The following is a 15,360-nucleotide window of genomic DNA, read 5'->3' on the forward strand; positions in this document are numbered from 1 at the left end:
CTACACAGGAAATTACACCTGTTTTTATAGGAATGAATTGAATTGAATAGTGTACTTATATAAGAAAAATGGGTTTATTTTACAGGATAATAATTTTGGTCATGTGTCATGTGATGGGCCAAAGGTATGACTCCCTTTAATGGGTTCCATTTATTTCCCCACAGCATGAAATAGCAGAGAGGCCAGTAAGAAATAAATCGCATTTGTTTTGCATATACAGCCTTTTTCCATCAAGGTTATTGAGGAACCAGCTGAGCTGACCCAGACTATCACATCAAAGTCAAGGTTTTCAATCAAACCTGTAGTGTTGGAATAATAATTTCCTCTATTTACATTTTCTTACAATGAGAATCATGGTTATGTGTACAAATGCAATAAAGTGATGCAAAAAAGTGTCGGGTTTAAGAAGGTTGTTACACATTCAAAATCAATCATATTTTATCGCTGAGATATCTAAACATCACATGCTAAAAGCAAGCGAAAACATCCCATTGAACATGGACCCTGAAGCAGCAGGGTGGGTAACATGTTACTTTTTAAAATAAAACTGTGTATAACAGCTAAAATAGCCATGTATCTAGCTCAGAAAAGTTGTAAATGACAACAGGGGCCACAGAGTAATGAAAGTGACTGCTGTGCAATATGTATAACTGATGGTATTTATGAAGTAGAATAATCACAAATGAATCATTACAATTTGAAATTAAATGCAATGCAATCACCTTTTCCTACATGCTGTATTTAATCACCATAAAGAAAATATCCTATAATTAGTGGTAAATTACTGAAAATCATAGTATTCAAAACACTGTTAGAATGAGAATCTCAAAACTTCATATGTTATGTACAAAAAATAACAAACAAAAAAGCAAACAGAAAAACAAAATGTTTTTTAAATGGCACTTTGGTTTACTTGTGTACTGATACAACACTGACTGCATTTGCTAGGATTACTAGGGATAGGAATGCTGAGAATTTAGTGATCCCTGTTTCATTATCGATAACACTTATCGATTCAATTCCTTATCAGTTCAATTAGTTCAAAACGTATCAATATGTTTTCATCGGCTCTGCTTTGAGAGTCACCACCATTGCTAGCATATAAAAATATATCACATCTCACGTGTGCACTATTGACCACACAGTGTGCGCATGTCGCAAATGTTTGTGCATGTTGGAGATATTTCTGCTCTTTTTTGTGATCAGTTTTGGGATCCATCCATTCTCTTCCGCTTATTCTTGCCAGGGTTGCGGGAGGGGGGGGCTGGAGCCTTTCCCAGCTCAGTATTACAAAAAGTAATTATTACACATATTACACAGAACATTTTTCACACTTTTAAAAAAAATGCTGTACGTTACTTAATTACTCCCAGGAGAGAGTAATTCATTGTACCACTCATTACATTACTTTCTCTGTAAAATAGCTGAAACACACTCTCTCATAATTACCATTTAACAAGATAAACCTGATACTACAACTCAACACAGCAACACAAATACATGTTCTAATGAGGACACACATATGATCTTTCTCTTAGTATTTAGGATGAATACAAAGCAAAGATGAAAACCGGCATGAAGAGACTTTAAAGTAATGACCACAGTGATTCAAACATGGTAGAAATGGAGACTGCAACCTGACTGCTCATTTGTATGTTACTGTTGATGTTAAGGGTCTTGGTACTGGGTCGGCATTCACTCAGTTTTCACTCTTGGTTCTTGGCTAGCTTTGCATTAGCATGCTGTCCATGCAGATCTTTTTGTGCAGGCCGAAGTTGTGTTAGCAGCATACTGTGGTTGTTTTTGTCTTCATGCAGTTTAAAGTTTACCATCACACTCTTGTCCTTTTGTGCAATAAAAATAAATGTCCACATCCATGCTGTAGATTGTGCTGCTATTCCTTGTCTGACACAGAAACTGAAATCAGCTGATTGTAGTGCAAGTGCAACTGGAACCGGTAAGTGAGATCGATGGGCAGGCAGACTAACAATTCTAATGAATTGGACTACTGGAGCAGGTTCTCTACAAGAACCAGTTTTCTATATAAAAACATCAAATACATTTTCAGCTGCTATAATCTTCAACATTTCATCTTCTAAAAAACAATCATGTAACCTTTCAGAAATTTGCTTAAACTCAATCAAATAACCCATATACAATTCTATTGCAATAAAATAAAAGAATTAATTGGTATCCCATGTCATATGCAATGGTAAATGGACTGATTCTTATAGAGTGCTTTTCTACTCTCCCAGAGAACTCAAAGCACTCTATACAACATGCTACAATCACCTTCTTCTATACTTATACTGCTTCCTAACCACATTCAGACACATTCATACTCCGACGGACTGGAGGAGCCAGGATCGAACCACTAACTGTCCGATCAGCAGGTGACCTGCTCTACCTCCTGAGCTACAGCTCAGCTACTTCAGTAAGCTTGAAACAAAGTGCTCACATTTTTTAGCAGCGTACCCTGGAATTGTGAACATCAGATTTTGAAAGTTATGGGAAGGCCTATGTTAATTAAAATGATTGCAGGTCACTGGTTATTACAGCGACAGCTGCAAAAAAGCCTGAAAACCAACCTCCAATATAGGGTGAAATGCAATGCTAAAAAAAAAATAAAGGAACACTTGAGAATATAGCATCACATCATTTACACTTATGGCATATTGATCCAGTTACTCAAGTAGCACAGGGAGTTGTTAATCAGTTTCAGGTGCACTAGAAAGACAACATTGAAACCTCAAAACAGGAATGGTTTTACAGGTGGAGGTCAGATCTTTTTTCCCCTTTTCAACTTTTGACTGTTTTTTCACTAGTTTTGCATTTGGCTGGGGTTAGTGTCATTACTGGTCGCTTGAGGTGATATTTGAACCCTACAGAGTTTGTACAGGTAGACCAACTCCAACAGATGAGAGCAGGTTCACCCTGAGTAGATGTGAACATTATGCTGCTACTTGTAACACTGTTTAACATCACCAATTTGGGGGTGTGTCACTGACTGTCTTAAGGAGTCATTTCCGTGGAGGGATGCACAGACCTCTGCAGGCTAGGCAACAGTACCATGACTGCCACTGGGTATTAAGGTGAAATCATGGGATCCATTGTCCAACCCATACACGCATGCAGGTACCACACAAATTACAAAAGTGGTGCTGAAGGTTCTACAATGCTTTTTTTAATTGGCAAGTCAAAGGCCAATTAAATTCTTGTTGGTCATCATAATTGACTACAACAGATAGTTTCTCTTTGATAGCACAAAAAGGATTTGTACTCATTGGGCAACAAAATACTGAGACAAATGGAAAACCAATAAACGTAGTGAATATCTAAGGAGGAGAAATGTAGATTTACACAAGTTGGAAAGATCTTTGGAGTCATTTCTAAATAACTGCAGGTTTCAAGATTATTGCTTCAAACAACAATAGGTAAATTCAAATCATTTCGATGTGTAACCACCAAAGACCCAAGTTGTCACCCTCAGAGGAAATTAAATTGGTTAGAATGTTCATGAAAAACTCAGGAGCCACCAAACACAAACCTGCCATGAACTGGAAACAGCTGGAATATTAGTGTCACTATCCACAGTGAAGTGTATTTTCATCACCGCTTATCTAGTGCTATCTAGGGTTGTGGAGGTAGCAGCCCAAGCAAGGATGCCCCCGTCTTCTCAGCCAACTCCTTCAGCCAACCCAGGAGAACACTGAGGCGTTCCCAGACCAGCTTCTCCCCTCCCCTTGTATACCCCATACTCCCAAGGCACCCGCCACAGAACATTCTGAGGGATACTGTGAAATGCTTTCTCCAAGTCCAAAACACATGTAAACTAGTTAGGCAAACTCCTGGTTCAGCATTCCATGACCAGGACAAAAACCTCACTTTTCCTCCTGCATCCAAGATTTAGTTAATAGACACTCCTCTCCAGTACCCTGGCATAGATCTTCCTAGTGGGCCTGAACCCCTGTAGTTTGAGCACACTCTCCGGTCTCCCTTCTTAAACATGGGGGCCACCACCAGGGTCTGTCAGTCCACCCCAGATCTCGATGCAACATTGCAGAGGCAAGTCAACCAGGACAACCCTACGATACCCAGGGCCTTTAGGAACTCACTGCAAACTTCATCGATTCCTGGCAGTTTGGCCACTAAGGAAGGTATCTTACCACCCAACTATGTCTCGTAACCTGTTGAAGTCAACAACAACCCACCCACACTATACCACTTTCTCCAACTGGTGGTTTCCCAAAAATGCAGACGGAAAGTCTGTTTCTGTGCCCTCACCAAACTGCTCCCACTCGTGAGTTTTTGCTTCAGCTATCGCCCTCACCACATTCCACTGGGTATGTCAGCAAGACAATGATTCCAAACAAAATCTCTTCAAAACTCCATCAAAGCTTCTGGAATGATCTTTTCAAAGCCTCAAACTCAACCCTATTGAAAACAGTGGACTACACATAAAGGTCAGTTCTGTACCAGGAAACCAACCAATTTAAATGGTCAAGGTGTTACTTGGTAAGGAGGTTTATATATTTGATCCTGTATGTATAATTTTGACCTTGTGTGAATCTGAGAAAAATCCAAATAAATACAAACTTGTGAACCAACGTCTTGTTTTTAAAGTCATTAAATATTTATGCTGTATGATAATTTTACCCTTGAAAAAGGACAGCTCAAAGAAATAATAAAAAGACCATAATTACAATGACGAGTGAAACTTTTGACCACAATTGTATATATCCAACTTGTAGTCATAATCCATAGTTATAATAATATTGTAAAATAACACATAAGGACTAGCATTTTATGAGTACATAGTGTGCCAGTTTGTAGAAGACACAGTGCTGAAGCTACAGCCTTGTGGTAAGGCCTAATCTTGGTTCAGAGTTTCTGTGGTATTATTCACTGTCCAGCTTCTTGAGCTCTGAGGAAGGACTCTCTCTGGATGGCAGGATATCGTAGTGGCAGGGGATGTGGCTGTTTCTTGGTAAATCATATGGATCCTGCCCGAACTTCACATGACCACTGCCATCTCTTGTGGACTGGATGGTGCTTACCGTTGAATCTGTAATCAAAGAGATATCAGTTGGCATAGTATAAGGTACAAAACTGTTGATATAAAGAACCAGAACACTATTTTAAGATGCTTACTTTTAATTATGTACCTCTATTTTTATTTGATTGAACATTTATACAAATAGAAATAAAACGTCTGATAAAAACGCAGAAACAGTGAGAAAGTCTAAATCAGAGAGGAACTGTGGCAATTTGTCTATTCAGTTCTTCTATTTTTTGGGACAATATTCATGTATTTCTTACCTCCACAGGCTCTTGACACAGTGTAAATGAAAATGTCAGCCATGAAAGTATTGTGAAAACTCACAGCACATGAAAAATGTTTTTTATGTTTGCATGCTAAAGTTTCCTTACCCCTGATAAGTTCATACATGATAGTTAGAATGTGCTTAATGGTACAGCCACACTAAGTAAAATAGTGGTTGGAAACTGGGCTGTACTGTGACCAACTTGCAATCTTTCAAATTGTTGCTTCAAAGAGTGTGACCAGGTTTGTGGCCACTCAGAGCTGGTTGCCATCATATAAGTGACTCTGCTGTTTGCCATGTTTGCCATGTGCCAGGTTTGCTATGCTTATTCTACTGTAGAAACATGAACAGGTAGAAATGGAGGCTACAAATCTGACTGCTCATCACTGCCTGTCAAAATTTAGGGTCTGGCAACTGGGCTGGGTTCCCCCGGCTTCATCATCACACTGGGTTCTTGGCTAGCTTTGCATTAGCAATCACTTTTTTGTTATTAGCAAAAATAAGCAGATCGTAGCAAAAAACAATAAAACAACCCCCCCCAAATAAATAAATAAATAAATAAATATTTATTTTACCTGCCTGGTGCACAGATAACTGAAGAACCTTTACAGTTCCAATTATGCTGTAAAGTGATTACTGAATTAACTATAGTAATGCATTATATTACTGCATTGCTGGAAAATGTAATGTCAAGACTGTGGAGTCGAGGGTTGAGGGTATTGTGTTTTAAAACTACAGGTTGCTGCAGTCAGTCACCAAATGTGAAACAATCCAGTGCAATTACTGTACAACCAGCAATTTTGTTCTACCTGCAAGGGCATAGTTCTGCTATTTTCACTCTGAATGGGTTTTTTTAAAATGTTCATTAGCATGATATAAATCAATTTACCATGTTTTCTTATTGCACATTGTATGAACTGATAGCTGATGAATCTGCAATCTACATCTACAATTCTCTTCAAGTGTTAAAATGTTAACATAGTGCAGTAGAAAAATAGTGTAATATAAATACTATACTCTGAAGATTACGTCATATTCTCCATCCCTAGTTCTACATGCAGTTAATGTCGCAGAAAGAAAGTAGACAGCGATAACAAACAGAGTTCAGTCCTCACCAATTTCATAGACATTCTGGTTATTGGTTGGGCTTCTGCTGCTAATCTCAGCATATGGTGAATCCCGCCTAGCTGGTGATTTCATTTCCACATAGCCACATTCTGTGTTTTTGGTTATCAGCATGGGAGGATCCTTTATTGTGGCATATGGGTTTTCAGAGCTGCTGAGCGAACAGGAGCTGGCATGATAGGGTGTGCCCTTCATCAGATCTGCACAGCACAAAGGATCCAGTGACAACTAAATATCAGCATTAAAAATGACAGTTCATAGTTATGTATAGGACTTGCCTCTTAAAGATTTCTCCATGTAACTTCTATCACCTCCACAGGCTCCTGAAACCAAAAAGTCTAAATCAGTAGATCAATAACTGAACAGTAAAAGTAAAAATAACGTGAGAGATTTTATTAAATAGATTAGGCAAAAATCTTTTATAATATTAAGAGCTGGGGCTGAAGTAGAGCAAAAGTATTCTATTTTTTACCAGTTTTAATGTCAATACAAACACTATGCTAATAAAGTCTTATTACATAACTCCACCCACAAGCACTAGGTATGTGGACTAGTGACTGTAAGGTGACAGTGTTTGTGTTACATCGATTCAGTTCCTATCTGATTCATGGTTACAGAGCAGCTGGGGCTTATCCTACCAATGTTACTCACATTCACACCTTAACTTGTTAACTTAGAATTCTCACAATAGTTGTGTCTTTGGACTTTAGAAAGACAATGAGTGAAAGTACCAAGCAAGATCTAAATTATTTTCACAAATGTTGAATATTAGATCAAGAAAAATATTGATCACATAACACTGACCAACTGTCCAACTCAAATAAGCATCTACACAAAACAAACTCATAAAATTGACATATTAGCTCAGACTTCTCTGTTAATATAGCCCCACCTGGTGGCATTAACCAGATATTGTATGTTAGTCACTGATGGTGCAGCAATTAACACCTTAACTTACAGAAACATCATATTACACATGTGGTAGACCACAATATTTTTCCACAGTCATCCTAAACTGGTAAAATTTATTACAAATTATAATATAATTCTATCATCTTATGTCTAAAGCGAGCAACATAAAACTGAATTCATAGACAAGACTGAAAGAAATTAACATGTTTTCTTACCTTATACCTGCTTAGTACACACATAATATGTAAGTGATCACCCAGAACTATACAAGCAAGAATCTACTCACTGTAGGTCAAAAATGCACATCACACAACCTGGATCCTCTATGTACAGCAGCCTCATTCAAAGTGAATGTAATAATTTAGCCTACCCTAGGTTGTTCGTGTCTGTCAAAATATAGTTATGTGGAGTAGGAAATCATGCAATGTTAATTTTTAGTTTTTTTGATAATGAGCGTGCACACACACACACACACACACACACACACACACACACACACACACACACACACACACACACACACACACCAGTTGATTATAATATTTGCAGTCCACAACTCACCCAGTTGATTTAAGCAGTCCCCATGTTTCCACTCTGCATGTAGTGTGCCAGTATGATCAACAAGAAGAGCACATTTTCTCTGATCCATATTTTTAACGTTTACAAAAACCTGGTTGTTCTTCGCCTAAAAATGGCACAAAAATAGCTCTTAGTATGTTCTTTTACAGACAGTCAACAGAAATTGTACTCTGCAATCTCCTTGTCCCTCTGTCTTAGAGGATTTAAATCTCTACCTTTCCATTTGGACCACGCTGGGGGCTGATGCATTGGGTCAGAGTATGGTAACTAGGGTTGGAGAAATAATTGCTTAGATGGGGCTCACATGTTGCTGGATAACCACCTGAAAAGTTATAGGAGCTGTTAGATACAAAGTATGTCATGTATATATATAATTTCTTCATGTCATTGCTGTCTGGGGCAGTCTGTAAAACAGTCATGTCTTTGGTTAAGCTTCACTCAAATGTAGGAGACATATGTCCCATCGTCTGTTGTTTATTTGCATTTACCATGCATTCACACTTATTCATAGAATACATCTCACATTACAAAATGTGAAAGCTTCATTTCCTCAAGAATCAAGAAGACAAATTAATTTTTTTCATAACTCTTTCATAGCATGCATTTTTAATTTCTCTTTGCTATTTGGGCTGATTGGGACCTGATGAATGTAAGAACAAAGAATTACCTGATTTTTTCAATTTTTTTTTTTTTGCTTCTGAGAAAACTGTGATTCACATATGAGAATATTTGTTTTAAATTTCAATAGAATAGTGGCAGTGTAATGTCCTCGTAAGTGGACATCAGGCCCTTGTAGAGCATAATTTATTATTTTGGTCTATACGACCCAAAATGTGATGTCCACATATGTGGACGCCCAGTCCTAGGAGGTTAATTTAAAAAGTACTGAAGACCTTTAGTGATGAAAAACTGGATTATGTTCAGGTGCATCAACTTCACTTGAAATATTCTTGAGCTGCGTATGTGCATGATATTAAACTAAATGGATATAGTTTAGAAAACATTTATAAAAGTAATAAAGTATTTAAAGTGTATAGAGTAAATGGATGAATGTGGATTGTAGTGCTGTGAGTAGAAAGAAACTTCAGGACCAAAACCTGTGAATGGCTTCTTTTAAATCTGGTGTGTGAATAGTTTTGACTTTTGATGAATATCAAAAATAATTTTTCCAGTCAAAGTTCAAGGAGGAATGAAATACTATAACAATACTACACATTTTACCAAATTTATTTTAGCAATTCATGCATAAGGAAATGTTCAGAGCTTTTAAAAGTATAGGGTTAGGGACAGAAAAACACATGTTCTTCTTCAGGCTCCAGGACTGCTACTGCCAAAAACTCTGGTTAGTCATGGAGTGAAGAGACTGTTCATCCATGATGTCATTGGTACCAACTGGAAAAATTAGTGTCTGAGTAGAGAGAAGTCTGTGAATAATGGCAGCACTTCAATCATATCTGCCACTTTGCCACCATGGAGATAGTTAAGCCTTGATAATACTCTGTGGACACAGATACAGACAGCTGGAGAGATCCCTGTTGTACACAAGTGAATGCGCATGCGTAAGTTGGCATGCAGCCGGTTTCGGTTACTCCTGTTTTTCTTTCTCCATACTTTTCTTTGTCTCTTACTTATTACATAATTTCTTCTGGGATTAATTAAACATTTTGATTGTGACCATATTTTAAAGTATACTATCTGGGACAAATACAGGGCCATGGATATCCACCTCATACTTGTGGATAAAGTATAACCAAGGCTTAAGTGATAGCACAAGAGATCTCAACAATAAATCACCAATAATGATAATTACAGGTTGCTTGTGCTTATAGCCCACATTGTAGACAGAAAGTTTGAAGAAAAGAAAAACACTGACTCTAATCAACTGTAACAGTTACAGCAGACTCAAAGACAGAGGTAATTGAAACAGTTTTGCCTGTGTGCGTGGGAGGAGGGAGAGTGTCACTGGCGATGATCATGCCAGTAAAAACAAGTTTTCAGGACACTGTTGGGCCAGTGGGTCAGTGGCTTAAACTCAGCCGGAATGACTCGGACTCCGGAAAGGAAGGAGTGGAAAGATTCTTTTGAAGAACATGTAGCTCACTTAGACAGCTTACTTAACTTAGACCTGTTAGCTGTCTAATTGAGGAGCAAAGTAAATCATGTCGCAGTCCTTGGTTTTACCCCAGGGTTCTTAACTCTTGGACTTTGATTTCTTGTTTATTGATAAATATTCTCTATTTGGTTTTTGGCTTCATTATTATTTATATTTGTATCTTCTTGTAATTCTTACGGCTTAATAATCTGCACATATAAAAGGCATTCCCCTGGCAGAGAATCTCCAATGTGCTTAAATTATGCTGTGAAAGAGGGTGCTGGTTTAGCTCAGTGCGCTGAGTCTGGCCCTTTGCTGCATCTTCCCCCTTGTCTCTCTCTGCTCCTGCTTTCCTGTCCTTTCTTCACTGTGTCTATCAAATAAAGCTGAAAAAGGCCAAAAAAGATGTTGTAAATGAAAACTTGGCACACATCCTATTTTAAACTGAAACATAACCTTCTACTAACACTTTTTGTTTTGATTCTCTCAGCAACAGACTCAGTGATGTTGAGTAAAGATTAATATAAAACAAAATTCAACATTCATATAGGCTTAGTTTAGTACAGCTATTTTATGTACAAATTTGATATGAGATCAGCAAGGACAGTGTAGGTGTCCTGCTTAGGATCATATATTAATGCTTATAGAACAATACAATTGTTGTATTGTTCTCATGATATTGTTCATACAACATACATCATGAAGGAATGTTTCTTTCATGATACGCATGAAGGAAACATTAAGATGATACTAACATTTTTTAGATCTCTTTCTCTACCTGCAGAGGTCTATGGATCTTCCAGGAATGGTGGTGCTGTTTTGTGGGAAATTCACTGGTCAGTAGGCAGTGATTTTATACCTAACCTAATATGTGTCGCAAATCTAACCTGCACTGCAGCAGTTTAGTTTCACAGTATAAATTACAACCTAAATTACCCCTTGAAGAAGTGACCCATCTTCATAGTACAGAAACCCCAAGGTTAACCTTGAAGTTACACCCCGATAAGCCAAAATCCTGCATTATAGTACAGGGTTTAGGAAAGGAGAAGCAATTGCCTCTGGAAGGCTCTCATTGGAATATAGTTCTGATGTCGGGGTTATCTCATAACCCTGAGATGTATGAGGTGCTTCAACTCTTAAGTGATAAAAAAAAACAAACAAAACAAAACAAAACAAACAAACCTCATTTATACTTTTAACAGCTAAAATGTTATTGCTTGTCACCATGTCCAACATGTGTGATGATGAAGAGTTAGAGTGCATTGTGAAAATGTAATTCCTTTACCACGTAGCAAGAAAAACCTTCCCAAAAATGATTAAGACCACAAGGAAAGTCAACTCCTGCTATTTTAGCTTCGCATAACCAGCGTTCCTTCCCTTACTATGAAAGGAATTTTACACCTCTGGTATTTAACAATATAAGCTTAGCAATATAAGGTTTAGAACTGTAAATTTGTAGTGAGGTTAACCATTCGAAATCAATAAAACAAACAAGGAAAACAGTATAAATATTAGAAGAAATAATGCTGGTACAGCACAATGAGACCTAGTTGCAGTTTAAAACAAGTAAATATGTAAATGTACCTGTTATATTGTAATCAGCAGCAACACTCACAGCAGGAGTGTAAGTCACAGATGGCATGGTGGGCTCTTTGCCCTTCTGCTTTTTCCTGAAGATAATGAAGAGGAGCAGAAGGAAGAGCACAAGCAGCACAAGGATAATGATTCCTGCAATGGCTCCAATCTGGTAAGAGTCTACATGCATCGCTGCACTAGTCAAAGTGTTGAGGCTGCCCACCACAATCACACCAGCTGCACACAGGAGGGGGAGGGAATGTAGAATAATAGTTAGATGTTTTTGAGTCTGTTAGGTTTAAATGAGTTAGTTTTTCTAATGGAGAGTGATTAGAGAAATCAGTAAATTTGATTAAATTAAACCTCTATAACCTCAATCCCAGAGAAGGTGGGATACTGTGTAAAATGTAAAGTAAAACAGAAAGCAATAATTTGCAATGAAAGTATGTGCAGTATTTTTTAATAATATTGCCTAAGCAAAACATGTATAATATAAACAGAATTGGTTCCAGCACAGAACCCTGTGGAACTATGTGACTAACCTTTGAGTGACGAAGACTCACTATTTACACAAACACATTGAAATCTAGCTGAAAAAAACTACTGAATTATTGATGAGTGAAAAAGTGTTTGCCCTCTTCCTGATTTCCTATTTTTTTCCTATGTTTGAACACTTAAATGTTTGGGATAAAATGTAAATATTAAACAAAGATAACACAAGTAAATGCAAAATGCAGTTTCTAAATGAAGATTTTTATTATTAAGGGGAAAAAAATCCAAAGCTACATGGCCCTGTGTGAAAAAGTGATTGCCTCCTAAACCTAATAACTGCTTGCGGCACCCTTAGCGGCAAAAACTGCAATCAGGCATTTGCGATAAATGAAAATGAGCCTTATCGTTATAGTGCTGTGGAGGAATTTTGACTCACTCATCTTTGCAGAATTGTTGTAATTAAGCCACACTGGAGGGTGTTTGAGCTTGAACCATCTTTTTAAGGTCATGTTATAGCATCTCAGTTGGATTCAGGTCAGGACCTTGACTAGGCCACTCCAAAGTCTTCATTTTGTTTTTAGGTCTATAGCACATCAATATGGCCTATTCCTATTAGGACAGACAAGGCTAATGTTAAGGACTTCAGAAGAAGTAAAACTCCATCTAAGTCTTTGAGTGATAAGCTCATTACTGATTTGCAAATGGTTGTATTCTGTTTATATTTACATTTTACACAGCATCACAACTTTTTTGTTTTTTTGAATTAGGTTTGTAGTTTGTGACATTAAACAACGTTTGATTCCATTTTTACTGAAGTACATTCTCACCTTGGTCACATCGAGCTCCCTTCCAACCTGAATTGCAGTAACACGAACCAGTCATGTGATCACAAGTGGAATTATTTAGACAGTCACAGACCTGATGGCAACCATAACCATATAAACCAGGAGGACACTCTGGAAAACAGAAAAAGAAAAGAAAAAGGTTAATTCTGTTCATCTGGATGTAGTGCTATTTAGGATTGGTTTGACTTTAGCCACGTTCTAAATCGGTATAAGTATTGCAAATAATGAACCATCAATGATGGTAGGAAAGAAGCTGCAGAACTGCATTTGTGGCTTGTCAAAACTAACAACAGACATGGACCTTAAAATCTACCAAGGCAGGGAGGCAAAAGGGCAAGATCCAAAAAACCCCCAATGTCCAATGTACACTATACTGCCAAAATATTCGCCCACCCATCAAAATAACTGAATTTATCCATCCATTCGTTTATCCTTTTTCAATGTCGCGGGGTCGCCGGAGCCTATCCCAGCTGTCTTAGGGCGAGAGGTAGGGTAGACCCTGGACAGGTCACCAGTCTGTCGCGAGGCTAACACATAGACAGACAACGATTCACACCTATGGGCAATTTAGTGTTTCCAATTAACCTATCCACACTAACTGCATGTCTGTGGACTGTGGAAGAAAGCCGGAGTACCCGGAGAGAACCCACACAAACACGAGAAGAACATGCAAACTCCACACAGAAACCCTGATGGTGGAACTGAACTCAGGACTTTAATGCTGTGAAACAACAGTGCTAACCACCGTGCGACCGTGCTGTCCGAGTTGAATTTAGGTTTTCCAAAAACTTCCATGGCCACAGGTGTATAAAACTAACTCAGGAATTGAGTGAATTCCAGAATGGTACTGTGACAGGATGCCACCTGTGCAACAAGACTAGATATGAAATACTTATGAAATTTCCTCAATGCTAAATTTTCCACAATCAACTTCATTATTATGACAAAGTGGAAGTGATTAGGAATGACAGCATGTAAGCCACAAAGTGGTGGGACACAATAAATCACAGAGCAGGATCAGCGGATGCTTAGGCGCGGAGTTCGCCAGCTTTCTGCAGTCAGTCGCTACAGACCTTCAAACTTCATTTGGCCTTTAGATTAGCTAATGAAATTTAATTGGCCGAGCAGTGTAAAGTTAAAAATTTGGTGGAGGGGGGATTATTGTGTGGGGTTGCTTTTTAGGAATTGGGACTGGCTCCAGCGAAAGAAACTCCAAGACATTTTGGACAATCTCATTCTCCCAACTCTGTGGGAGCAGTTTGGGGATTGCCCCTTCCTGTTACAAGATGACTGCATACCAGTGCACATGTAAGGCCCATAAAGACATGGCTGAGCAAGTCCTGACCTCAGCTCTGACCTCAACTGATAAAAAGGGATAATTTAGAGCAGAGACTGCGAGCCAGGCCAAGCTCTGTGCAGGTTAGTCAAGCTCTTCTACAACGGAGTCCTGACCTCAACCCAAAAGAACAGAAAGGGATGAATTAAAGCAGAGCTAGACCTTCTTGTCCAGTATGAGTGTCTGGTCTCATAAATGCGCTTGTGGAAGAATTCCCATTAACCTTAAACCTTGTAGAAAGCCTTCCCAGAAAAGTTGAAGCTATTAGAGCTGTAAAAGGTGGGTCGACAGCATATTAAACCCTATGGATGAGAGAATGAGATGTCTCTCAAGTTCATATGCACGTGAAGGCAAACGAGCAAATACTTTTTGCATTATATCGATATATCGATAATCAAGAATGCACAAAGAAAATAATTAAAACCTGCCAAGTGAGTTGAACAAAGAGAATCTGGAAAATGGGGGATATAAGGCAGGAGGTATTTATACAAAGGTGACTGACTAAAGGTGCCACCAAAGGACAGGATAGTGCAGCTTCCAACTTTTGTTTAAAAACTTGAAAAATAAGACAAGATTAAAGTAAAACAAAAACAAAAACAAAAGAAAAACTGAAACTTAAAAAAAAAAAAACATAACACAAAAAAGCAAACAAAACAGGCAGCAATATCTTGCAACCTACTTTGATCACAGTATTTCCCCATGAAACCAGTTCGACATGTGCACTGTCCAGAAATGTGGTCACAGTCGGCTCCATTCCTACATTGACAAGTCTGAGAGCAGTCCTTCCCAAAGAAACCCAACGGACAGCCTGCAAAGAAGTTATCGTCATTATATTCTGTACTTTTAAAATATGCAGTTTTTTAAATTAAAAAAGTACCTTTGACAAATTTATCCAAGATTATACCAGTATCATCTGGATCAGCCATTCCCAAAGAGAAGAGTGCTGCACCCCCCTTAAAATCCAAACAAATCACATGGGGCCCACCTAATCTTATATTTTCACTCTAATCAAAATTTTGTTAATAAATAAACAACACAGGCTGTTGGCTATAAATTGCTAATGCTACCTAGTCATTTGTA

At 38.1% G+C, this 15,360-nt stretch overlaps 1 protein-coding gene across 2 annotated transcripts in view; it reads right to left on the reverse strand.

Annotated features, from left to right (window-relative positions):
* Positions 1-641: 641 nt before the first annotated feature.
* The window catches only part of megf10 (multiple EGF-like-domains 10), a 58,075-nt gene continuing 43,356 nt past the window's right edge, over positions 642-15,360 (reverse strand). For both annotated transcript variants that reach the window (XM_084936184.1, XM_084936183.1), the window contains 8 exons: positions 14,960-15,088; positions 12,927-13,055; positions 11,617-11,844; positions 8,156-8,262; positions 7,923-8,046; positions 6,728-6,772; positions 6,440-6,649; positions 642-5,065 (listed from right to left, as the gene is read on the reverse strand). In XM_084936184.1, coding sequence (XP_084792310.1) covers positions 4,899-5,065; positions 6,440-6,649; positions 6,728-6,772; positions 7,923-8,046; positions 8,156-8,262; positions 11,617-11,844; positions 12,927-13,055; positions 14,960-15,088 — 1,139 coding nt within the window. In that variant the 3' untranslated portion in view covers positions 642-4,898. The remainder of the gene's footprint in view (positions 5,066-6,439; positions 6,650-6,727; positions 6,773-7,922; positions 8,047-8,155; positions 8,263-11,616; positions 11,845-12,926; positions 13,056-14,959; positions 15,089-15,360) is intronic.

Source organism: Perissodus microlepis, chromosome 7 (genome assembly GCF_051167445.1).
Source record: "Perissodus microlepis isolate ML-2025 ecotype Zambia chromosome 7, ASM5116744v1, whole genome shotgun sequence".
Lineage (NCBI taxonomy): Eukaryota > Metazoa > Chordata > Actinopteri > Cichliformes > Cichlidae > Perissodus > Perissodus microlepis.